The sequence below is a fragment of the Varroa destructor genome, unplaced genomic scaffold (genome assembly GCF_002443255.2).
Source record: "Varroa destructor unplaced genomic scaffold, Vdes_3.0 BEIS01000003.1, whole genome shotgun sequence".
In the NCBI taxonomy this organism is placed as follows: domain Eukaryota; kingdom Metazoa; phylum Arthropoda; class Arachnida; order Mesostigmata; family Varroidae; genus Varroa; species Varroa destructor.
In genome coordinates, this window is record NW_019211456.1 from 26,111,642 (window position 1) to 26,136,843 (window position 25,202).

The following is a 25,202-nucleotide window of genomic DNA, read 5'->3' on the forward strand; positions in this document are numbered from 1 at the left end:
GTTAGCGAAGGCCATCAGTACCAGGGTAACAGCTACCGAGGCGATTTGGACAGGGCATATAATACTAATACTCTATGTGGCAGATATTTCACGAGACCTACGCGTAGCGAGCCAGCGAACGAACGAACGTCTGCGAACGACAACAAACGTTTGTCAACACTGCGAGACGACAACTGCGCGATAGCAGAAAGAAGATGACGTTGCCAGTTAACGCCGTACGATGACTGTATGCCATGTTGCATCTCTGAACGGCTGGTATGTTCCAAGCTGAATTTTTGTTTGGTTTGGCCAAGAAAACTGGCTTGCGAGGCCCATCAAGAGCCGTGGTAATGTAAAATATTACTTGTATTCGCGCTACTGCTGCCGACAGGGTAGATACAATTGGACGATTTATAGGTACAACTGTATATAGTTGTTGCTTGCCTTTATTCCGTCATTTTTTTCTCTCAAAGCTCAGTGTGATTCAATTTTTGGATGACACATGCGAGATTACTGCGTGATAACTTTTGTCTGAACTAGGATGTCTTTACCGATCCACAGGTTGTAGTCCATTCGAAGGCTTCTTCCAGTCAGTAGGGGGCGCCTTCATCGGAAGGTACAAAAACAGCCGCAGAAACTTCTACCTATCTACCTCGAAAACTACCGCAGAGCAAAGTTTTTTTTTAAAGCTGAAGCTAGTTGTTTGGCACACTAAGCTAAATTCATATTATAATCATCAACAATATGTTCTTGTCCATAGCCGTAAAGGTGATTAATCATTACAACTCACTTGTTTCGTTGACTCGCAGCTATGGTGTACACATAATGAGGAAGCGAACACAAGCACGGTTCTCTCTGGTAGTTCTGGTAGTGGACACCAATTATAATACTTTATAGTAATATATCCGTATACACACCCACAAGTGGTGGTACCTAACAGTTGCTCTGATAAAACTTTACACCGAAAGGGTGGAATTGTCTGACGAACTTTCTGCGTGATGGGGAGGGGGAGAAGGGGGGGGGGGGAAGGACAGGTTTAGAACGGCCCCTGTGCCCAGTGGCGTCACTGGTCAAAGCTTCATTTCATCGAGGGAATTAGATCTAATTATCGCAGGCCCCTCACACTTTGTATCCTCAATGAGACTCATCATATCAAAATGAAGAGGCAAACACGTTATGCCTGGTCAATTTCGATGTATGACATGGTATTATATGTAGCTTTAGTGAGACTGATAAAATTTAAATTGTGGGTATGGTGGCGTGACTCGCATAGGTGGCCGTGGCACCGAGTATGCAGATTACCATTGTACATACGTGTGCCATAAAGTCGAAATATGGAACTAACGAGCTTCTGTATCCACTGTCACGTAAACTTATTTATGATATCACTTGAACTGACCTCCTTAGAGTTTTCCCGTTAAAGCTCAATGGTAGTGAAACCTTGCCAATATTCGCTGGTACGATCTTTTCAGAACTTTTCGAAATCCGTCTGTGCAATATAATGATTAATAGTAGCTACCATAACTTCTGTTGACACCATTTGCTCGATAAATAAGATATCTAAAACGATAATAGATACGATAGTGTAACATGAAAAATCCAATTCATAAACATTCTATTTTCTAGATAGTGCTCGGTACGAATGGCAAGAGTACTCTATGCCACACGATTATACGCGCAAGTTTGAAGTTAACAAAAAAAAAACGTGTACATCTAGGTTCTTACTGTTTACTATATTAAGACAGAATATAATACGTAAATATACAAATATTACTACAGAAAACATACTCTTAGTTTTACTCAGATTCTCCTTATCAAACCTATCCTACTACGTTTTTAAAGTAATTAAGAGGCACTTAAAACGTACGTTTGTGGATTTGTGAGGAACATGGCATTGATCAAGAGTCAAATAAAACTATTTCGGCCACGCACCGTTGAAGTGCAGACGCTTTTATCGCCTATCGCCCATTTTTCCCCTTTGTGCTGCGGACATAGGAGCTCAACGCGCTAAAACACTTGCGGTCACGATCATATAATCGATATTCGATGGGGTTCAGTGGAAAAACCGCACTGTCGTATTCTAATGGCAAAGACAGCTCTTGTAATACTGGAGGACAAAACGGCAATGCTGGGGTATTATGAATTTATAACCTGTTTTTCAAATCATCATTATGGAGCTACATACCGGTACACTCACGTATACTGTATCAGCGACCATATGTCGGACCTCCCTGTTCCATATTGAAACACGCATGACGCCATTAGAGGCGGCTGTTACTGCTCCTCTTGCCATCGTCGTCGTGAAATGCTGTTCTTGCGCAATACCTAAATCGTGCGATAAGGATTACGGTTACACCAAACGGTCAGATACCGATTAGCACCACTGCTTGGTTTGTAGCACTTATTCTAAGAATCTTTGTTTCTTATTATTAAACCAACAACGCTATCCTCGTCCTTGGAATGTCCCTTATTGACTATGCGGCAGTCAGGGCGGTGAAAAGGCCGAAATCTACTCCGGCTAAGTTGTGGGTTGGGTCCTTTAGGCAAGCAATCGCATTTCGACAGCCACGCCTCGGTTTTTCGGTTATGACTGTTCTCGTACTTGCCTTGTTTTTCCATTTTCGCTTGTTATTACTTTCGGAGGGATGCTATCCTGAAAAGCTCCATCAGGAGAAGTCAAGCTTTTGCACAATTTTATCGACACTCACCAATGGTCTCAGCAGTGCTAAATATGGGTCACGATGTTCCTTGAGTGATGGCGCTGCTGCTGAGTCGAAATGAGCAACAAAACTACTGTGCGTTCGATCGTGCCCAATCGTAGAAAAGCTACCCCGCTGCAGCAGCGCGAAAGGGGAAAAGCTTGGGGAACGAACTAAAGATAAAGACTAGGGAGAAAGCGAGAAACATACAAGATTTTAATCTCTGCCTTCTTCAAGTTTACCGCCGCCATTTTCTAGGAATACCCTGCCGCGTTTTCGGCCCGGGGCCAAGCGTGTAAAAGCGAACTAAGTGAAAGCAAGACATCAAAGGGGGACGAAAGAGACAGCCGAAGGGAGCGAGAACGGTGAGTTCGACAATAGGTACGAATAGGTACGAAACAACAGAAAACCCAGCGGCAAGCCACTGGCGCGTGAGTAAAGTGAAATAAATTCAAGTCGAATCCTTGGTTGAGGGCAATAGTGACGCTAATGTTTGAGTCTCTTCGATTTCTCGTTGGCCAGCGGAGCAAATACAAATCGTAGCTATCATCGCTACCGTTTTTCAACAGCATTTTTGTTAGTATCGATTTGCTAGCAATGGCATCAGCAAGCAGGAATAACGGCAGCTCAAACCTTAGCTCTGACGACCTTAACAACAGGAAGATTTGACTCATCACAATCGAGCACATCCTGCCCGCTCTGTTTTAGCAGCTGGGCAGTTCTACAGCGCATATAATTTTCGAGGCGCCCACAGTATATAGCACACGCCATGCCTTGTAGCTATCGCCTAGGCTGTCATCGCGCAGTGTTGGTGATCTCGTCGTCAACGGACTGGTGCTCGTTCGTGCACAGCCAACCGCTGATCGGTCGCTTCGCCGCTCGCCCGCCCCGAATCTACTAGCTCATTATGACGACTGGCTGCAGATGTAGGCGCAGGCTGTGTGGACGCGCTAAAAACTGAGCCATCTCGCTCGGGAGCGTTAGAGAGAGGGAGAGAGAAAAGAGTGAACTGGACGAGCCTTCGTGAAGGTTCTCCCGCCTTCCTCCGATAGCTCCGGCCCAATGTATTAAATGCTTGGAGTAGGCGGAAAACGAAGCTCATTTAGTAAGTTCCTCGAAGTCGTGTCGAGGCAGTGGAGAACAAGCGCTGCGAATGATCAGAAACAGCGAATAAAAAGACGAGCAAAACACAAGAGAAGGGCCTGTGAGTGTCCTGCTTGTTGTGTCGAACTTCACACATCGTCGTCGTTCGGCAGGTGACGACGGGCGCGGCGGAGCAGGCTGAGCATGCTTGATGACATATTTAGACACTCTTTGTCGATTATTGCCGTGGGAGATGCCCAATACACTCCGGTTATTCGACCGGCCACCCCATCGCTTTCCAAGCAGTGTTTCTCTGTATGGGTTGGTCGTTCGGTCGGTCACTCGGCCCACTTCTGCTATAACGAGACGCGCTGGGCTACGAGGAGGGAGAGAGCTAAAAAGTAAACGAAGTAAAAAAGGAGGGAAAATTCATAGGATAGCAGAACTAAAATTAGGAATGTCGCGAAGGCCACAGCTTCGGCAGTTATTTCTCTAGTCCGCCGCTGCTGCTACTGCTGCTGCTCAGAGGGCATACGTTTACATCCATGGACGCTGAACGATATGAACGCTCGATTTGACGCAATATGTCGGTCATTTGACCTTCATCAAGATAGCAAGACACTCTCTACATACAAGACGTGGCACGCTGCTCTTCAAATAGATGAACCCTATTTTCTAGAGAAGCGCGGTTTTTCTCTCGTGATCGCTTTTTCCCAAGTAAGCAAGTCGGTAGCAGAGCTGAGATTATCGCCGGTACCTTATGGAACCAGATCAGTCACGCGGCGGCGGCGGCAGTCGCCCCGTCATGTCTATCCGTACCTATGCCACGATGTACTGCAGTCTACGTATGCGAATATCTTGGCGGCAGAGCAGAAAGCCATCAACAAATCTTCGGTTTAGCTTTAGCCGTCCTCGTTTCTATGGCAGAAACGGCAACAGCACCGGCAGCAGCAGCAGCAGCAGCAAGAGGGATGAGCCGCCTGGTCCATATATGTCGTATGTGTATAGCTCTATCGGTCGGACAAGTCACAGTAGACAAGTAACGAACGAAGAAACTGCCTGAACAGCAACAGCGTTAGTTGCAGCAGCATTGCGCGGACTAGCAGAAGCAGAAGAGCCAGATCTTATCAGGGAGAAGGCAGTCGTCGAACGATCCGGTCAGGCCGAGCCAGGCAACAGCAGGCCGCAAGCCGACATCAGATCGACAGCGGGGCAGTGCTGATAACGAGGGCCTGTGCATTGTGCCTTCGTATTACATAGACGCATATCTCGCATTGGCTTTTTGTGTGCTCGCTTGTGCTGCCAGCACTTGTGCTGTATGATTGTCACTGGCGTTATGTTGCGCTGGTCGCTGCTGCCGGACAGAAAAGGAGGTCCGAAATACAGGTCTCAGAAGAAAAATCTGCAAGCGCCTAAGACAGAAAGCTAGAGAAAGAAATTGGAATCTGAGAACTTGCAAGTTGCTTGCTTATTGACGCTCAAGGTTCGAGAACGCGGCCACGGACAACGGGAACGGGACAAAAATTCGCAAATGTGCGAGGCGTTTCGAACGCACTTTCGAGTGAACTCCGAAAGATCGAAAAGGCGTGAAGCTTCAGTGATGCGCGGAAGCTGATAAGGAGCTCACCGGGATAGAGACTCAGAAGAAACGATAAGAAAACGAAAAGCTTACAACGAGACTGCTATTGTTAACATTGTCTGTCGACATTACTATGAATGGTGAAACCGTGTTAGCCACTGTGGTACCACGAAGAAAAACAGCAAATCCTCGTCCGTGACAGCCCTAACTTCAACGTTAACGTGCTACCGAAGTAGAACGATACAGGAAATTGATATGGGCTGAAAATAAGTAAATTGATATATTATACAGAGACGCAGGAAGGTCGTTATCAAATTGGGTTGTTAAGAATCGGCCGACCCAAGACCCGTCCGATACTCTGGTAACTTGCCGCCTATTTCTTTCTGGAGCAATCGGGCATTTCAGTCGACAATCGCTGCGATTAAGGCTGGCCGAGATTATTCTCGTGATACCCATTCACCACTGTGCCGACCAATATGGTGATTATGAGTGGCCACACGACGAGCCGTTGTTTACACGAAGTACAATTGGACCAGACGAGCAAAACAAGGCCGTCAACTGGCCGAAGGTGCGTCGCGCGCGAGTCGTTGTTATCTCTTATCTATATCAACTATCACTCTGGGTGTCAGCATATCTCGAGAGAAATACTACCCTCGATAACAAGCTCGTTATACTTATTTGATAATTCATCATAGAGGAAGCTATATACGTGTTTACGCAATTAACATAATGATGCAAACATCTGTGTGCTTTACAGCAAGTTTCAGGGAATACAGGTTTCCCACCAGGTTACTTACAAGATGCCTAGGATTCCGAGGAGTGTAGGGGGTTGAATGGACGTCAGTAGGTTAAAGCGCCAATAGCTCTTTCAGCGGGTTCTCGCCCGGAAGTTCTGAGAGCGATTATCGTAGCTTAGTTTCTACACTAACTTCAACGTGAATTGCAACAAATTCTAAGGAAACATTAATAATGAATACATGTAAAACAATAAGATCATCATGGTCCATCGGTGAAAGCTAACACAACCTGATCTGCTATGAAATAGCAACGGAATTGTCGTTGAGTATTGGAACGGACCCACCACGAAAGTGGGTTGATGCTCCGTGTCGAACATGTACCAGCACCCATCCCTATATAGGCAAATACGGTACCTCTGCATCATCATAGAAACCCATTTGTCATTGCAAAGTCACATCGTCAGCCAAGAATACTCTTAACGCACCAAGAAATAGCCTTGTGTTATTTTCAACCTTGGCCCTTAGTTCGCAGCAACGATGCATCTTTTATGCTTAATAGTGTTAGATCTTTCCCGAAAATGGATCAACCCAATCAGTTGCGTACTCTTAAGGCTTGAAATTTTGGAATTATGCAATTTTTCATGTGTTTATCCTATCAGCCGGCATATGCTCTACTTGCCCCTTTTAAATATAACTGGTCTAAACTAAATTAGGGTGATTAATTATCCGTCCAGCCCTTGTTTTAATGTTCCACATTGCCGCATGTTTCTACGAGGTGAAGTAGGACGGCGCTGCAGGCTCCCTGGCAAAAGAACCACAAAATCAATCACTATAGGTGCAGTATTCCTTTCGCAACCAAGATAACGCGTTGTGCTGGTACTTCCGCTGTCATTTGTTCCACCGAATTCTATAGATACGCAATGCAACCTTCTATTCCCGGCCTCAGGCTCATCCTTTTGCTCACCTTCTTTATTTAGTCCGTTTATGACGATCAGTTCGAAAACGACTAGATTCGCCCTAATACCTGCATAAACATCTTCTTTTTCGAAGCCTCTCTAACTTGCTTGCTCGTATTCCAGCACGATGTTTCCTCGCCACCACCGTTTTTGCCGCTCTTCCCCTAACGATGCTCATTTCCCTCACACCCCATTACAGGTCTAGAGATTCATCACTTCATGGAGTACTAGTAAGCTCCATGGTCTTTTGCTCATCAGCCTGTTACTGCTTTGCTGCCGACCTTTCGCTATCACTTCGTCTTTCTTTTTCCACATCTCTCGTCATCGCTTTCTTTCTCGTCTGCTTCAATGCCTTCAGATCATCTGCACTGACGAGACATCAGCCAACAGGGGGCTCACGCCGCTCATAGTATGCTTTGCCTCAAATCGCTATTGCTCCGGTCACATGTGTTTAGCTAGATGTTTTTACAGGCTAGAGTTGGAGAGAGAGAGTTCGAGTGCCTGGTTCCTTATGCGTATGCTGCTTTTAGCTTGAAAGTGGGAGAGAGTCTTCACGGTGGAGCTATGAAGAGCCGACTACCGCTGCATGCGTTGATGCTCGTGTGGGGGTCGATGCGTGATCGCGATAAGAGATAGAGAAGTACCGAGTAGAGAAGAGGCGCCAGAGTTTGCTTGCCATTTCTGAACATCGACATATGTTCGTCATCGTTGTTGTTGTTGATGATGCTGGTGGTGGTGTTGGCGTTGTTGTTTCGCGCTGTTCACCTCCAGCCTCTCGTTGTAAGTACGAGAACCCGTGCCAGCAACAGCCTGTTCTAGTTTGGCCGATAGGTGCTTTAGAAAGGTTGCTCAAGTCAGTCAGCCAACCTGAGCGGATTCTAGTTGAAATCCCTCACCTTCCCGTTCCTCTTCTACTGACAGAGTGAACTTTCAATCTGATAAGGGATCTACTTTCTGCACGGAGGAACAGCGGACGAGCTGCGGGCAGTAGCGGCACGACGCCAGCAACAGCAGCAACTTCAGCTCCGCAACAACATTGGGAGATAAAGATAGAGAACTCGGTAGAACTCACGAGAGTAAAAGAATACTACCTCGAGCTTGTGAGGCTGCCTAGAGACCGCGAAGTCCTACAGTGCCTTTGGCCGTATCAGGAGGTCACAGGACGGCACAGACTTCATCCACCCCGGCCGAGCGAGTGCATCTCCATTCAGCGGAACACAAAATATCCGCGGTTCAGAATATCTATGGATGGTATTATAAGTACTTGGCGGTACACATACGGACTATGCGTAGGAAATGACGAGGAGACAAATCGATCTTGCTCGTGTCCTGCCGCGAACATCGGTGTTAGTAATAGAAGCAGCAGCCCCACCAATCACAGCAGCGACACGGCCTACAGACGTCGTTTTGTCAGAAGGCCATAATGGACAATGCACCTTAAATCTCTGTCCACGATAACTCTTGGAACAATTATTATAGCAATGAGGAATACATTGTTAACCTCCGAGCAAAACAGCACTAGAAGTAACGATCCTGTGCGTTCGAGCCTATGTCAGTTTTGTCGTTCAATGTCAATTTTACTTAAAGTTCGGGTCGACAGACGAGTGAAGAACGTCAACAGAAGTCCACCACTTGCTAATCCTAGCTGCTATAATAAAAGACGGCAACGAGAATTCTCACGCTAGACTACGATGGATACGCCAGCAATCGTAGGGAAGGAAAGATACTGTCATCCAAAGCAAAAAAAAGATTACCTGCTGTTTTGTCCATACATTTTCGAAACCATCCATGTGTCTGTGTTTAATTACTCCATGTAGTACAATGTCACAATGCAAGGAGATTTGATGTCAAAAAAAGGATAATGCAGTTCCTTTTATCCTCATTTATATTACAAACTAAGGTCACTTTAAGGCAACGCCGACAAACTGGTGGAAAACACTGTCATATAAAATAAGCTCTTTGGAATATTATTGATTAAACGAGGCTTCTACTAACTTGATAGTTATAGCACGTTTTTTGAGAAAAAGGAACTTCTTAAGAAAGTCCTAGGGTACCGCGACTAAATCATTATATCAGCAAAACTTTCTGTTGTTTTGAACAGAATTATCAGCAGTATCGCGAAATGGCTGTCAATAGCGTGGTCCTATATCCTTGTGTTTGTCCGATTAGTAAGTCGGCATCGTTTTCGAGCGCACCGAATTAAAACGTGGTGATAATTGACACAACAAATGAAAATAGGACTTCCGTTATTCATACAGTTTTGTGGCCTTCTCTAATCATCTTTACTCTAAGCTATTTCATTACAAACATGCTTATTTTGATATGTTTATAAGTAAATTCGAACGAATTCTTTTTTATCGACATTAACCGATGGCGCACTCATCGTTCGAAGTTGTGACAACTAGATCCTCCTAAATCGAACGACATAAATTTTACTGAAGATTGAATTGCTTCGAAACACCATTTTATATCTTGAGGATCGTTCGAACCGAAAACATTCTCTAGCTTTCCATTTGTCTGGAAAACGCACATCATTCGTAGAGCCGTGCTATTAACCTTTAGACGAATAAAACAGAGAAGATTATTGAAACAGTATTCCGGATTCACGCCCTAAAACAACAGACGTTTAATAAACCAAAGTCTAAACAAAATCCTTGCGTGGTATGGCACTGGCAGTTGGCAAGCTTGACGCATGGGTCGTCAGTCAACATACTATTTAAGCAGCAACGTACGATAGTTGCCAAACACCGGACAAAAACAATACTCTCAGTTCTCTCTCAAAATTTGACTAGATTCTACAGACTCGTATGCATCGAGTGTCGATAGATTTTGACCTCTACAAAATGATGAGCATTTAATGTTCTCACTTCTTTAGACTCGTGGTGAACACTGCCACGGACAATTTATCAGGTGATCGGCCGTTCGTCGGTCACCCTCGGCGATCTTGTCCTCTTTTATCTTACATCAACTCCCTTGATCTCGTTTCCTCAATTCTTCATCGAACAAAACCACCGTCGAGGCACAGGGACATCGCGTAGTCGAACGGCCGGGAGAGACTCAATAGAGAGAGTACCCTCCGCTCACGGACGGAAAGATATACACCGAAACGCTGCGAGAAAGACGCGGTGAATAGCCAACCATGTGAATATAACCAACCACTGCGTTCCCTCGGGACTCGCGATGAAGTACCTTTCGCAATTCAACGTCGATGCTTATGTTCAAGTAAAGGTGCAAGCTGTTGTACATGTATAAGTACTCGTTGTAGAGGCGGCAGCGATAGCAGCGGCGGGGATAGCCCTGTACCTAAGTCGATGGCCAAAACCTCCAATCCCTCGTTACTCGGTTGTCGCCGACAACATACCCTTCAGCTGAGGAACATTATCTATTGGCACATCTGCACATCTTTTCGAAAGATCTTCGCTGTACCACAACCACTATTTCATGTACCGAGTAGTGACGGACCGCATCTCTTGGAGTTGGGTCAAAGCGACGGGGGACGCGTTGGCATCGCCTCACTCGATCGGTGGCTATTGCAGCCGACAACCACGAGGAAGCCAGCCATCGAGGAGTACGAATGATTCGCATAACGCGCGGAGCAATATTCTGTCCGCTGTCATGTGGTACTCGGACACGGTAAGCGGTGCATATACATACGGTGTATGTCCAGAAGCTGATAAGAGAAGCTGGGTTGGGATTAAAAGCTAGTTCGTGCCCATGTAACTACAGGAAGGTTGAACATACCATATGCATGTAGGGAAGCTGGAAGCTAGAGATGTCTCTTTTCTTGTCCTGTTGTAATCGGCGCGAAAACGGCCACCGCGATGTGGCAGGACACGAAGTTCTTAGTTTTCGACAGCCCGATCGAGCAGCGGAATGGCCAGTAAGGTCTTTCATGAACATTCGCTAATGCCAGCCTTTGAATGCGGTATGTGCACTTGGTGCATGAGGGACGTACGACTGCTGGCACACGCAGGAAAAAGAGCTAGGGATAAAGCATTTCTCCCGATAACGTGATCAATAGGGTATTCATAAGGAAATGCGTACTAGCATTGTGGTTGAGATGAAACGCGGTTTAGGTACAGTCGATCGTTCGTTCACTCGTTCGCATGTTGTGAGTACTGCTGTCGTGATTGAGGTAACGAGTACAAGGGCCGTTAATATTGCTCCGAATGGACCACTGCGATTAAGCAGGTCAGCGCTCTATGAAATTACCGATCAAGATCGAACCGCAGATATTCGGATTTGGTGCAGTCGGAAGCAAGTCATTGTAGTAATGCATATTCCCTATTTTTGACCGGATACCGCAGGCCACGCGTTAAGATCCGAACTGACTATTAATATCGTACAAAGTCGATTTGCCTCTGATGAGCGACTGTCGATGAGGACTTTTGTCTCTGACAGAAAAGTATATTCGTCAGGCGAATATTTGCCAATGTATCTAGAGCAATAAGTGTATTAGGACACAAATGGACATAGATTGGAGGACAGATAATGTGAAGCAGAGGCCAACGTTTGTCCATCATCCCAGCGAATAATTATGCGCGTCACTAAATAACTTTATTTATATAAATAGAAAGAGCTGTTACATAGCGCAGCGGTCTGCAACACGACTGTGGATGGGGTATTATCAATATGACTCGTATGTTACGAACTCTTAAGGCTCCTTTACTTGCGTTCGGTTTTTTTTTCTATTATCAAGGAATAGTAGTCCGTTTTATCCAGCAGATTAAAATACTCAAACAGTAAAATTGTCGCGTCAAAAGCAAAACACCGCAATAGATCGTGGACTACAAGAGGCGTCGCAAAGTAACCAGCCCGAAACTGTATTAGGCAAGATGCTGTTTGTGCGCCTTCCCCTACAATCGGAAAAGCCCTATTTGACATAACTTTCAACTCATGTACATACATGTATGTAGCATAGCGAATAGAAAGTTGCTATTCCCGCTGGCATCGATTACACTGCTGCCTTCGATATTTTAGCAGCAGAAATAGATCAGAATTATGACCATATTCTGGGAGCTAAAGTTTTAAAAAGCGATACTTACGCTTCTCTTTTTATTTATCCATAAGATAATAATTCAAAGGATTATAGCATTATCAGCAGATCTAGAAAATGTGTTTGCAGGCAAGGCAAATCTTGGTACAGGTAGTATCATCACGTGAGTAAATGTGACACAGAGGAGACTTTCAACTATAGAAAAACTACAAAATATTCTTGGTAGAACCTCACTTACTACGAGTCTTATGGGTGTTACAGGCACCTATTGGCACCGCAATATACTTAGGCGACTTGTCCTGGTATGAGATTTATTCCCACGTAATATAGTTTAGCTGTTACCACTAAACACAACCAGGCAAATCAATGAGGTACTACTAATTACAGTCAAAATACGGTGCCGCCTCTGGACGTTACGTCTAAGTAATACGCTTACTACTACTGCTGTTAAATAAGCTTTCCCTCTGCCGTACTCATATGGGACAGCAGCATGTCGATGTTTAATTCAGGTACAGGACACTCGTTTCGTCAGTATGAGCCATACGATAACTCTTATCGTATGCAGAGCAGACGTGGGAGAGGGCCAAAGGACGGGGATCGTCGAAGCTGCCGGTGTCGCAGGCGTCATCATCAGCGTTGTCGCCGCGTTCCGCGATTCATAAGCAGCTCACGTTAGAGTCTCGTTTAGCCTTGTCGGTTGTTAGTGGTTCGCTACTTCGTTCGTTCGTCTTTTGGTCGGCTGGTCTCGAGCTGCCTGATCGTGGCTCGTTGTAGGTGATTGCCAAATCGAAGCTTCTAGTCCGCTTGCCAGTTTAATTGCCTAGTATCCGCGAGACCTTCAGAAAGCACGGGCCGTCTAGTGATGGGTCACCAAATTCAGTACCAATTATCCGGCATCTGCCAATCGGGGCGAATTTCGCTACGGGGTTTACCCTTACTGATTCGCTGTGGACTGGTAACGAAATACGGCTAAACCAAAGCGCTATCGCTGAGTATGATCGCGACTAAACAATAAAATTTTCGGGGGTTTCTGTTCCGTACTGTCAAGCAGCTGTGGTAGCAGGAGCGCGAAGTTGGGTTTGGCAAACGCTAAGCGCGGCATACTATAGGTCAACTGGGTTTAGTCTAGGCAATGCTATATGATCAAGTATTCGACGCACGCTAATTTCAGTGAAGGGTCGCGGAAGACACGAAAATGGCGAATGTTGCTTTACCCAAAGATATCTTTTAATAGCAAGTTCCGACGGGGTAAAGATGGTGCTCAGCGAGATTAACATGCGACCGTACTTGAAACGTAACGACTACAAAGCAGTTCCAGCAAAAAAAATATGTCTAGGTCAACCAAATTAATACTACCGCCGTGGCTGCGCAAAGGGGTGGCCAAACAATGAAAGTATTTTGTAGTCAATCGACATATATGTTTGTAGCGTCGCCCTTTAACGATCTCATTAATTAATGTAGTATGGAAGCTGTTTCAACAACTTCAACCGCCTTTTACATGAACAACATTTACACATATCCTGTAGTTGACAGCACGACGCGGTGTCAACACTCCTGTGTTTCGTTTACATATCGATTCCTATAGAAACGCTCTTCTATTTTAAGTTCGTATTCGATCAGCTCTTGTTAAAGTAACTGCTTAATTTCTGCGCTGCAGACGGTTACTCATCTATATGGCGGGCTTCAGCAATGACTCTAGCTCTAATATTATTTAGCTGTTTATTTTCAAGTTTCTTCTTACCTTGATCTATTTTTTCGCGCGGTGTTAAGTGCTAATTTTTTCGTCAAAAATCACAGACCAGTTCGCAACTATTTGCAATCAGTCGCAAGAATTGTTATAGCTGAAGTATGTAAAGCATAAAAAAATATCGCATCAAGTCGTGCTTCCTTGGTCGTCGTAAGATCACTGCTAATCTGCAGTATTAATTTGCAGCTTTTGATTTCCTCGCATTTCGACCGCTCGTCTAGAGGTAAATTTCGTTGCAGAGGCCTCCGTAGCAGCCTATAAATTGGGCCATATCAATGCTAGAGAAGGTGGTGGCGAAACTGTGTCCGACAAGGCCCCCTCCGTTCCAGTTGGCCTCACTGTGCAACTGGGCACCAGTTTTGTTACATTGACAGCGAGCGATCTATTGCAGATAATTGGAGTCATTTCCTGCTTCGGCCTTCGGCTTCGCTTTGAGTCTTCTGCGTTGCACAACAAACGCAATTTTTCGCCAATTGCTTCTCATCGCCAGTTTTTGAATGACTGCGACAATGCCTGCTTCGCAATTACTTCTCTGATCGTTCTCGTCCGATGTGAGTAAGGGTCGCACATAGATGGATGCCATAAAGGTCCAGTACCCGTGCTAGGTACTGCCAGCACATGCTTGCTAAAGGTATATTTGTATATAGATGAATACTGTATTTATTTGGCTGAGACAAACATGTCCTGCCGTGTCCTAGCAACACCCTACCCTCTGCTTATTTCCGCAGCGCTGTCGTTTTCATTCACACGGACCCTACCGGTCACGGGACGGGAGTTCTAAGGCTTTAAGGCACCCCATGGCGTGTGCATGTCGCCCTATATATATATATATATATGCGTTTGTGTGTGCGTTCTGCATCCGAAATGTATGCGCGCTTTTAGCCTCACAATTCTCTAAATAGTGCTGGCTGGCGAACAGCGTTGGCGACAACTAGATACGCTAGGATCCGCGCAGATCCGCACAGCCTCATCAATCGAGACTCCCTGCTTATAACTATAAACCTTATACGAGGCTATGATAGACACCAGATGGTGACGGCCAAGTGGTGACCTTCTCGCCGTAGGACCCGTAGAGACAGGCTTATTTTCAGCCCGGTATCTGGCAGTGTAGCCAGTCAGCATAAACCTGCATAACTCGAACGGTGCCGATGGCCCTCATCGATACGAACAGGGGGCTGGCCTAACGAGCTTCGAAACGGTAACCTGTATATCCCCTATCGTCCCGAACTGCTGACGGAGCGTTTCGGTGCCATCGTCGTACGGTGGAGTTAAGCGGGACCAGTTTAGCTATAGCCGGCCATCTACCACGACAATCCCCATACAGTTTGCGTTGGGCTGTTCACTTGTTTGTCGGATCCCGACAGTTCGACGTACGTACGCATGGCTCTTCGCAGATATGTCTACGTATCTGTGTGCGTGCGGTATCTTTCAGCGTGACCGTATGTCACTGTGCTGCGGTGCGGGCTGGAGCGAACAGCGCCGGATGACCGGGCCGTTGATGTTGTCGGAACATCGTAGTACTACTACCAGCATTACTGCTAGGCGTAACGATGGCGGTGGCAGTAGAAGTAGATAGCAATCGAGATGTTATCTAGCTCCAGAGGGCGGGGCCAGCGCCCAAGAAGGAGGAGCCATAACATGTGAACACACCAAAGAAGCTAACGGCGCCCTCACGAATGGAGCATCGTCGGCCATCTCGCTAGCTTTAGCAGCAGCAGTTGTAGTAGCGCCGTGTTGTCGTGGTAGTACAGCCTCGTGTGATCTGAAAAGTACCATGAAATGAGCGGCCGCAGGGCTCCGACCGCCGCTGTCATTGCTTCGAATGGCGCCAACTGTGCTGTGTTCGGCCTCAGTCGAACACCTACATACGCAAGAGACGTGCATGTATATAGTTTTTTCTTGCTCTATATTTAGCTGGATCATGGAAAGAAGTGTTAATAGCTAAATACATTTATTTCTGATTCAAAACGGTCTGTCAATTACGCTACACTGTTATCTTATTTGTAATAATCTCACTGTACTTTATAAATCTGAGGAAGTGTCCGACAGTCACCTTCTGGCCGAGGCGGCTACTGACGGAACCGCCTTTGTGACTGTCATTTACATACTGTCATCAAGAGAGTTCAATTATAGCGATACGTGTAAACTAACCACCTTTTTGAGTCAACGGTTTAGTCAGCCAGTAGTATAAAAAAATAAATAAATAATAAAAATCAGCAAATCAGTCAGTGGGGTTAGACTTGTGCCACATTGCAGCAGACAGCTTGGATAACGACTGCGCTTAACTTAATTATACCACGAACAATCTGCTTTTTACAGAGGAAGTTCGCACTGAGGGGTTTCCGCGGTGTGCAAAAATTTATAGCTCTTACATCCCCAAAAACTAGGTAGCTCATCTTTGGAGTCCTAATCGTTCTAATGAGGATCTAATTACATTGATGAATATGATCGTATCTTCAGCTTGAAATTAATAATAACTTCAAGTAAGAGTCATTGTGACGTAAACAGTATTACACCCTGATTCATAGAATTACAACAAAAAGTAAAAGAAACGAACTATGCCTGGCTCCGTGCCGTTCTAAATTTAACGGTCCGACTAGAGATGGTGCTCTCTGTGGAGACAACCGGTTATAATGCCTACTTTCGTCAGGTGGCTTAATGGCACCGTTATGCTGAATAGTATATGATATAGCTTACGACCGCGGACGAAAATGGTAAAACAAATAATGAGGTCCCACTGACAAATTTGCTCAGCTAAAATTTGTGCCTGCCTTTAATTGTAGGCCTCAGCTTGGAAGGTGATCTTGCGATATTCAACAACGACATCCTGAACTGTAAAGAACCCGTAAAACACAAGAGATCTCGATGCATGTACTAGAATGGGTTTTGTAGAAGGAAATACGGGTGTGTTTATATGTAAAAAATCTATCAAATAACGTCGAATATAAAAAAAATGTAACGGCTTTAGGGTATATTTTGTTTTTGTTTGGATCACGATACATGTATCTGACGCTATTGATGCTGACTTAACAATTATTGTACTTAGCCCTTTTGTATTTTGGACAAAAACACGTCCTAAAATGTTTCTTTAGTCGTTCCTAAAGCTTCTACAAAGGCAACTATAGCTTTTGCAGAAATATATTTGCGCTGCCTGCAATTTCCCGGCTTCCATTACGTCCGAATGTTTTTGAATCAGGCCTGAGGCTCATCGCGTTTAATGTACTCTTGTACATACCTACAATTGACGCCCTGTTTTCTATATTATTTCTAATATGATTTCCAACGCTGTTCCTGACGGGAGTGTCCGATCCTAAACACATCATGAACAAAACTAGTAGGTATGCATCCGGAAAATTAGCAATTCCAATGAACTAGTTCAAATAGAACTATAAAAAAATACAAATACTATACAGCTAGGATATATTATGTATATAAATTTTCAGTAACAGTGAAGAAAGAGCATTGTATAAATCAAGTTTCAAATTAGTTGTTCAGATTAGTATTATAAATAAATTTAAAGGTATTATCATTTTTTGTAGGCGGGTCAGTATAAAATTGGCTTCCATATATTATGTGACTCTGGAAATGCTTCTTGTTTCAGGCCCAGAGCGGCGTTATCATCGTATTAAAACACCCCGTTACCCCCCGTCCGTCTTCGTCACTATTCGCTCTAACAAGCTATATGGGAATAATCATCGATTACTATTCTATCAGGCCTATGACCTAAAAAAAACAGACATAATTTATCATCTTTAAGCTATCTCATCTGTTCACCAAGTAGTCACCTGCTTGAGCAATGTTGTGCGTCTCGTGCTCCATAGAGTCTACATGCTTGTACGCGTGTATTTAGGGAAAATTTATCTTACCTTTACTTTTAATACAAGTTCGTCACTGGACTTTAACACACTGTATTGTATCGCCTGTGTGCGAATAAACCCGTGGTCATCTGAAACGTTTAGCTAAGGATAGTTATGGACGTTTATCTTACTTAGAGTTTCTCCATTTCAGTTTTATATACACAAATATAATATCACATAGTTCTACTTGTACACTACATGTGCAAATAATGAGCAATGTCAAATGTTCGATGCTTTGCTCTCTGTTATTACATTAAATATTTACACCAAGTGTGTTAGAGGTTTATGATTAACCTCAAAAGAAAAGCCAACATAGAAAAATAGTACCAAAAGAATCCATTAATTGGCGCTCTTTCTTATAGTGTATTTTTTTTACCACGATCCTAGCGAGACAGTGATCAATGAAGAGGTGGCCATGCGAACCCGAAGTTGATTTTGGCTATCATTGGCTTCGTTCAAGTGCTACATATATAGGCCGATTGGAGAAGCTGAGTAAAAAAGGAGGTTGGTTTCTACCATGTGCTTTGCGGTCACTTGATGGTTATAGCGATTTTCTGTTCTACACACATGCACAAGATCCAGCGTATTGAATGCCTTGAAGGCTGTCTGCATGATATTATGTACAAATGTATACATTCTCAATCATACACACCCATGCATGGATTGCGCAAACCTACAGCCACTGACTTAGGGTGCTCAAATGATGAGACTGTTCAAATCCACATTGTTTGTTAGTGGAAAATGGTTTGAGACAAATTGTGATAGGCTGGCAGAATAGGTTGCTTTCAATGTGTTTCATTTGTAGCAATCATTGTGAGCAGGTTTATACACATTGCAGAAACATCACTGAGGTGAGAAGTGAAAGCCTATCTGTGTTGAGGCGTTAATTGTCTTCTAACCTCCGAACATAGCGTATCACAGTTCTCTATTAATTGTGAATGCAAATGTGATTAACTGATGGAGGAATTGGTTTCAAGTTGAGAAGTACTCGCGAATGAGTTTTTTTTACGTCTCACGCTATTCCTATTAGATAAATAAATCTTCAGAATTATCACTTTGGTAAAACATCAAGAGCCTGCTTCTACTAGAACGCTCGGTTAGGGCAGATCTCTCTGGACTTTCCTCCAGTGTTTCTGACAGACCTATAATATCAATATGCCATTGTAACCATTTGCTAGTGCTGAAATTTAAACAAGAAATCGCCGTATATTTATAGTTGCCATGGCAAGAATGAGGTTTCCTCTATACAGGTGCTATGTGACTGCGGAAACAAGCACATCTCAAGTTGTTGCTAATGCAAATGGTATACCAGCTTCAATGTAGAGTACCATTAGGCTCATAAAATATCTACTGCTTATGATCCAGCAGCCTTACAGGGTATAGAATCGCCAGTAGCTGACGCGTTTCTAAAATGTCTGTCACTAAGCCGAATAATCAACAAAAACGCTAACTTAGTTAATGTAACAGCTGTACCGATCACCTCGCGATAACGCACTATATAGAGAGGGGTTATCGTCTTTCGTTGTAAGGTATAAAGGTTATGTAGGAGATTACAGAAGAATGGTGACAAACATTTTGATCTATTACTGCCATCACACAAAAATCCACAAACAGTCACTGTTACCCATCGACAGTGTAGGAAGGACTTGTTTTATTTATAGACAATCAATTATTTGTTGACTCATTATCTCTGTGCAAGTTAGATTATTTCACAGTTGCGCAAGGTTTTGGCGGTGAGTCTGTTTCCCTGTCATCTCCCATCTCAGTACCCGATTACAAATATCGTACAATCAAACAAAATTAGCGCATATATGGACGTACATCTTGAAGTGATTTAGCCATTGCAATTGCCATTCAAAGGTGGCTAGTGAAAGGAAAATAAAACAAAAAAAAACTAACGGGAAATAGAACTGCGCCGCAGTGGTCCGTGAGGAATGGCCAAAACTTCCACGGCTTTTCTTACAGCTATTTGTCACATATATAGTACTCACACACGTAGTGCATTCGTACTGAAACAACTAGATCGTGACTATGATAATGATTCAACAATGGCCCGATCACCAAAATCGCCTGGTCTTTGCTAAAGAAATTACTTTGGCAGAAGCGGCTATATATAAACGCAAAGTGAAAAAGGACATTTTTTCAGACGTGTCACCTAAAAAAATAGTTTGGACAGAGGCAAAATCCTTTCAAGTTTTCGCGTACTTTTACTAACGTGAAAACCTTCATTGAGCAGTTCAGTCTTACTCTGTTCGCTGCTGGGCAACCCAAACAGTATTTTATCATATAAAGCCCACAGTGGTTTTTGGCTTTGATATCGTGCAAGACCCTAATGCATGCATTTGACGTTGCATGTAAATTCACGTTGGTATCTGTTTTCATACATTTAGTAGATACCCATTTAACAATGATCACCCGTTCACCCGAAGGGGAGTCAAACAAATGTCCGCTATTCATTTCTAGTTTTAACTCATGTAACGATAAGAATGAAAGTCTTAACACCTTGTTCCTGGCATATTGTTCTAAGATGTACATACAGCTTTGACGCATTTATCCGTGTTTTGATAGGTAAAGTATCGGCGCACCGCACATAGCTAAGATAGCAGAGGTAAGGGTTCCCAAGATGTGATAGGAACGCCTGCATTTTCGGATAAATAGCCATTACTAGGACAATCGATTAGGAGAACTGGAACTGTCTTGCAAGGAACAAACGAAATTAAAATTAATGAGATGAGATCCTTACTCGTAACATGGAATGCAGCAATAACGGTAATAATTACAGAATTTGGGTCGCTACGTTTCTAATTTCGATTTGTAAATGCGTTTGTTGATATTGTGATAAATCAATTCAGTACTTTTGTTTAAATACTTTTGCTCTGAATAAGCCTAGGCGAGGCTATCAACTGCAACATAGTATTTAATTTTGTATGCAATTTTAGTTGACAGACTATATTTTTTGCTCTAAAAAAATAAAAGCGAGTGACAACAGAGCCATGAAAATAAAATACTAGGTTTCTATGGCAGTATAAATGACTGTTTACTTCTTATTACCTATATCAAGCAAATCATTTTCTATATACACCATGGAACACAATGAGTATTAGCGCTGACTTTTATTTGAAAACGTGTATAAGCACCGCAATCTAGTTACATGTCCATTGATTCGGTTCAATGTACCCTTTGGATAAAAGAAGTCTATTGCGCACATGCGAGGACAATGAATCATTTGTTAAAGGGATCGTACACATAGGTACATGCACCACTTAAGCAGCAATAGTAGTATCGGTACTAGTGCCACAAAAGTGATATTGGCATTCGGATAATCGACTATACTATACGTATGCTGTCTGGTCAAATACCAGAATTTTCCGTGAGACACAAGCTGCTACTTTTCAATCAAAAGCCCCAGCGTGTTCTGCGCCTCTTCGCAGAACAACAGCGCCGCTACATTCACAAACAGGGCTTAGAGAGAAGATTATATCAACGACGAAAACAAGCGAGGAAGTCGCCACAGATACCCCTATAAAAGCGTTAAGAGCATACACCTACATCACATCATCGTCACTAGTAGGCGAGGAAGCGCAAAAAACAGGAGAAAAAGAAATTCACTTGGAGAGCAAGGAAAGGCTCAAGCAAACATTACGATGAACACTGTTGGTTTGATAGTACTTGCTTGTTGCGTCACTCTTATAGAATGTGCTATGCTCAGAACAAGCGTGCTACTCCGTAAGTACATACAAACACATAGTATACATATGTATATTGATTAAAAAGGTGCATGTGTACATAAATGTGTAAAAAGCTTATGTGAGCTATTTGCGATTATACATTCATAAGGGAGTAGCCACAATCGCACCTTGCCATCATCCACAGTTCTTTCAGATCAGTAAGTGATGCTAAGGATATCTTTTCATATTGTGATCCATCTTAGCTATATTAAGCGCATGCATTTACGATATGCTAACGAAGAATAAGCAACTTACTCACCAGGTAGATCCGAGTGGAGCTATGACGACTAGGGTACCCTCATACAAGGCGGCAGAGCAATGAAGTCCTATCAGTTTGTTGGAATAATACCGGGTAAAATATTATGGAAATAAGCTGTAACTATTACTCTCGTTGTAAATGTGTTTGACAAGGCTCGGATGAACCTTGTTTGCTACGTTCTTTGTGACTACAGCGTTTTAAGTTCAGGATATTCGGTTTGACATCACGACTGAAAAACGATGATAGGCCATGCATCTTCGTGGTCATCGTGTCATTAGGGTGAGAATTTTTGTGGGACCAGTGAACTGCTGGGGTACTTCATGAAAGAGACAAACAATGCGGACAGCCTAACAAACTAAGCTAAATTTTTCAGGCTTCAATATTTAGTTTGTAATCAGCAAGATAAAGAACGCCCAGTTTGGGACTAGGTCGAACTTGAGACACCATGCATATAGCTCAAATATATTGATGGGTTAATTGTGGGTATAAAAGTGTAGAATCCTTTCAGTGAATGAGCTGATTGAATTTATTTTTCAGCTCTTGATCAACTCAACGGCACCGTTACAGAGCCATCTCCCCCTCTTCTGGGTTCCACTATTCCGGGGGCTCCTGGGCTCTCCAGGCCAGACGCTACTGATACTCAGAATGCGCAACAGAAGTTAAACCTTACTAGTAAGCATCAGATAGCCCGACCGCTGACGGATATTCATCAACATGACCATCAGATAATGAGCACATCCAAACCCACATTTGTGAGATCGGATGCTAAAAATGCCGCAAATCAGGGACACAGGGACCATGTACCCATATTCATGCTATCGGACGTTGAGAAGTTCGGAAACCTAAAAGCGATCGTGGACAGTCATCCCTATGATCGGATATAGGAGAGCCCGAAAATCAAAGGAGCACGATCTCGTTAACCATGAAAATAATAATAGAATAGGCCAAAACAGCCACAAAGGTCTAGGGCGCCAATATACCCAAGTAAACGAAAAAGGTGTATACCGAAGATTTTACCGTAGAGGAAATTCCCGAGACAACATTTGGTTCGATCGAATAACTGAATACTTATGCGTCCGCTGAAGATCCAATAAAATTTATAACGAAATCGAAATAATAAAGCTGTCTTTATTTAGGCTTTATAAATATATATGTATTTGAGGTTAATATATACCAATTAAACAAGGCTACGTAGAAATCAAACTTGACGGAATTTGATCCAAGATCGGTTAGCACCCGAACTGCGTATGGTTTTTTTTATGTGAAGGCTTCTACTGGTGACGCACGTAACAATACTGTCGCTATAAAAAATAAATTGTGAGATGTTCGTGATCTTCTGTCCGGGCTTGATTCGCCTTTTGGCTTAACGCCACACTTGTTCAATCGCATTGAAATCGGATGAATTTACATGTCACTGCGAAATCCCAATACGGTTAGCAATCCATACTTACACTTGACTATATGACATAGTGACTTGTCAGGCATAAACACATAGTTCCTATTCGCATACCATACTCCTACCTGAGGTAACATCTTCCTTTTAAATTATTTTACTGTATTGCTGTTTCTATGCCCCTGCTAACGATTTACCCGAAAAATAGACCCTTTCCCTGTATTCCTTTCCCCACCCTTTCCCTATCCAACTTTGGCATTGAAACGCGTGTCTACTGAGCATACGTTAGCTGAAACTTTTAAATTAGTTTACGACAGCTAAAACCGCTTATTCCAATACGACGTCGGACGCCCTAGAAAACCGCGAAAAATCGGTCTTTTTGTAGCTTCTAACTGGGTTGTGCAGCGTTTTTGATTTTTGTTCCATTTCTTTTTGATGACAGAGGAACTTTTTACCTTCTGGGCTATATTGTCAATTACACACTTTGGCATTTTGGCCCACTCAATACATTCTCTCCACGATGGTCTGCTGCTCTTTCGCGGGGTCCTTTGTAATCCCAACACGAATATGATCACATACGCACGAAAAACATAAGACTCGCTTCAAAAAAAGCAGTCATTACAACAATGTCAATTGTATGTATTTTACCTAAATTGGATACCTAAATTGTGCATAGCGGCTATGCATAGGATCAGAAAAATTTTTAAATTTTAAGAAACTTAAAAAACGCATGCATTTGTGTGCAGATTTAATATACCTATACGTTCTACGTACTTTATATATATATATGGACTAATGATATATCGCTTAGCAACTAAGGCTTTTATACTCTAACCGTGCAGACACCTGCTTATTGTTCAACAACACCGTACCGCTCGGCCACTGCTACCAGTCATCCTTCTTCCATGAGGCATTTGCGTGTTCCCTGTGCAGCTAAGCGCTTTGCAATGGCCAGTGATGTTGCCGTTCTGCAGTGTTTCTCGGCTGACCCTTTCTCTAGTGGTTAAACAATCTCGCCACGTTTATACAACGGTTCTAATGCCCTTGCTTTCATCCATGCACCTACTCTTCGTGGGGTTTCAACGATCAAAATCTGGCGACTTCGTGGGTATTATATATGGCTGCTTCTTCTCCCTGCATGTCTGACCTTCCTCGTCAGCCACGCCTCCTTCCGTCGACTCAAACTCTTTGCGATCGAACCCTGCCTTGCATCGTTTGCTTCATCGTTAGTGACAACGTGGACCATAACCCAACGTCGCTACCGGTACTAAAGCCTTGTTCGTGCGGCAAAATGGCCCCGTACAAGCCTGTCTCTCAATGAACATATGATTGCTGAAGTGTTCCCAGCGCCGGCCGGCTCCCAGGTCTTGTGCTTTGTTAGCTGCCTACAACCTGTGAAAGGCTAGGCTGTTGGCCGGAGACTAACAATATCCGCAAACTAGAGCTTATATCCCTGAGCTGCGTCCGAGCTAGCAAGTTTTCGTTATTTACATGCTTGATCGTAACATATATATATGCCTTAACTTTTAAATAACTTAACTAAGGTTTACCTATAAACATTTCACTGGACTTCAAAAGGTCAAAGCAGATCATTCCTTTCCTATCATACCAATTACTTAGACAATTTTTTCCATTAATATTTAGCTTTGCGTAAAATTCGACTTATTGTCTAATGCAAAATGATAATGGGTCACTCTTGGGACAAAAAGTTGAACAGCCTTTTTTTAGATATCAGGTAAACAACGAAGGCAAGAAATACCTCTTCTTGAAGCGACTAGTAGAATCAGTACAGGACAAATAATATTATGCCTGCTGATTGCAAATCGTTCAGTTCTTAGAGAATTAATTTTTCTCATCTGTCTCACAAACGCAGACAATGCGAAACTGCTTGTTGACCAGCTCAACTATTCCTGCTAAATCTGAACAAAAGTTTGTAATACAACAACATCCGTCTCAGCGCATCCAGGTTTATAGATCATAATGATCTGAGAGGTCCTTATTACATGTTACAACATATTACACAGCGTAGGATATCCTTTACGAAATCAGTTGTAACACGTACTGAATTATCAATGAGTTCTTGAATTTCTGTTGGTTACAATCTAATGGTTATATTACATATATGTGAAATTAAGTGTGGTTTTTAGAAATACATGCTGGTAACTTGTTTTCCGATTCACACATATATA

The 25,202-nt window shown here is 43.3% G+C and overlaps 1 protein-coding gene and 2 long non-coding RNA genes across 6 annotated transcripts in view; 2 read left to right on the top strand and 1 right to left on the bottom strand.

Annotated features, from left to right (window-relative positions):
- LOC147756727 (uncharacterized) overlaps positions 1–18,151 on the bottom strand; it is a 61,422-nt gene extending 43,271 nt beyond the window's left edge. For 3 of the 4 annotated variants that reach the window (XR_015323551.1, XR_015323552.1, XR_015323553.1), the window contains exons 1-2: positions 18,010–18,151; positions 17,643–17,722 (exon numbers count right to left, since the gene is read on the bottom strand). This is a non-coding gene — a long non-coding RNA (uncharacterized LOC147756727). Of the gene's footprint in view, positions 1–17,018; positions 17,087–17,642; positions 17,723–18,009 lie in introns of those variants that run through there. The other variant, XR_015323554.1, reaches the window with a different exon arrangement.
- A 48-nt stretch (positions 18,152–18,199) lies between these two features.
- On the top strand, positions 18,200–20,663 carry LOC147756729 (uncharacterized). The gene is made up of 2 exons (XR_015323549.1): positions 18,200–18,484; positions 20,202–20,663. It is a non-coding gene; the product is annotated as an uncharacterized LOC147756729 (long non-coding RNA).
- Positions 20,664–21,168: 505 nt separating this feature from the next.
- LOC111248082 (uncharacterized) lies at positions 21,169–22,741 on the top strand. Its single transcript, XM_022799836.2, has 2 exons — positions 21,169–21,359; positions 22,158–22,741. Exons 1-2 carry the CDS (start codon positions 21,278–21,280, stop codon positions 22,502–22,504), a joined length of 429 nt encoding a protein of 142 aa, XP_022655571.1. The 5' UTR covers positions 21,169–21,277; the 3' UTR covers positions 22,505–22,741.
- The last annotated feature ends 2,461 nt before the right edge of the window (positions 22,742–25,202 follow it).

Coding starts and splice junctions, on each gene's coding strand:
- LOC111248082 (XM_022799836.2), top strand. CDS start 21,278: ATGAACACTGTTGGTTTGATAGTACTTGCTTGTTGCGTCACTCTTATA. Junction 21,360..22,157: donor CAGAACAAGCGTGCTACTCC/GTAAGTACATAC, acceptor TTTATTTTTCAG/CTCTTGATCAACTCAACGGC.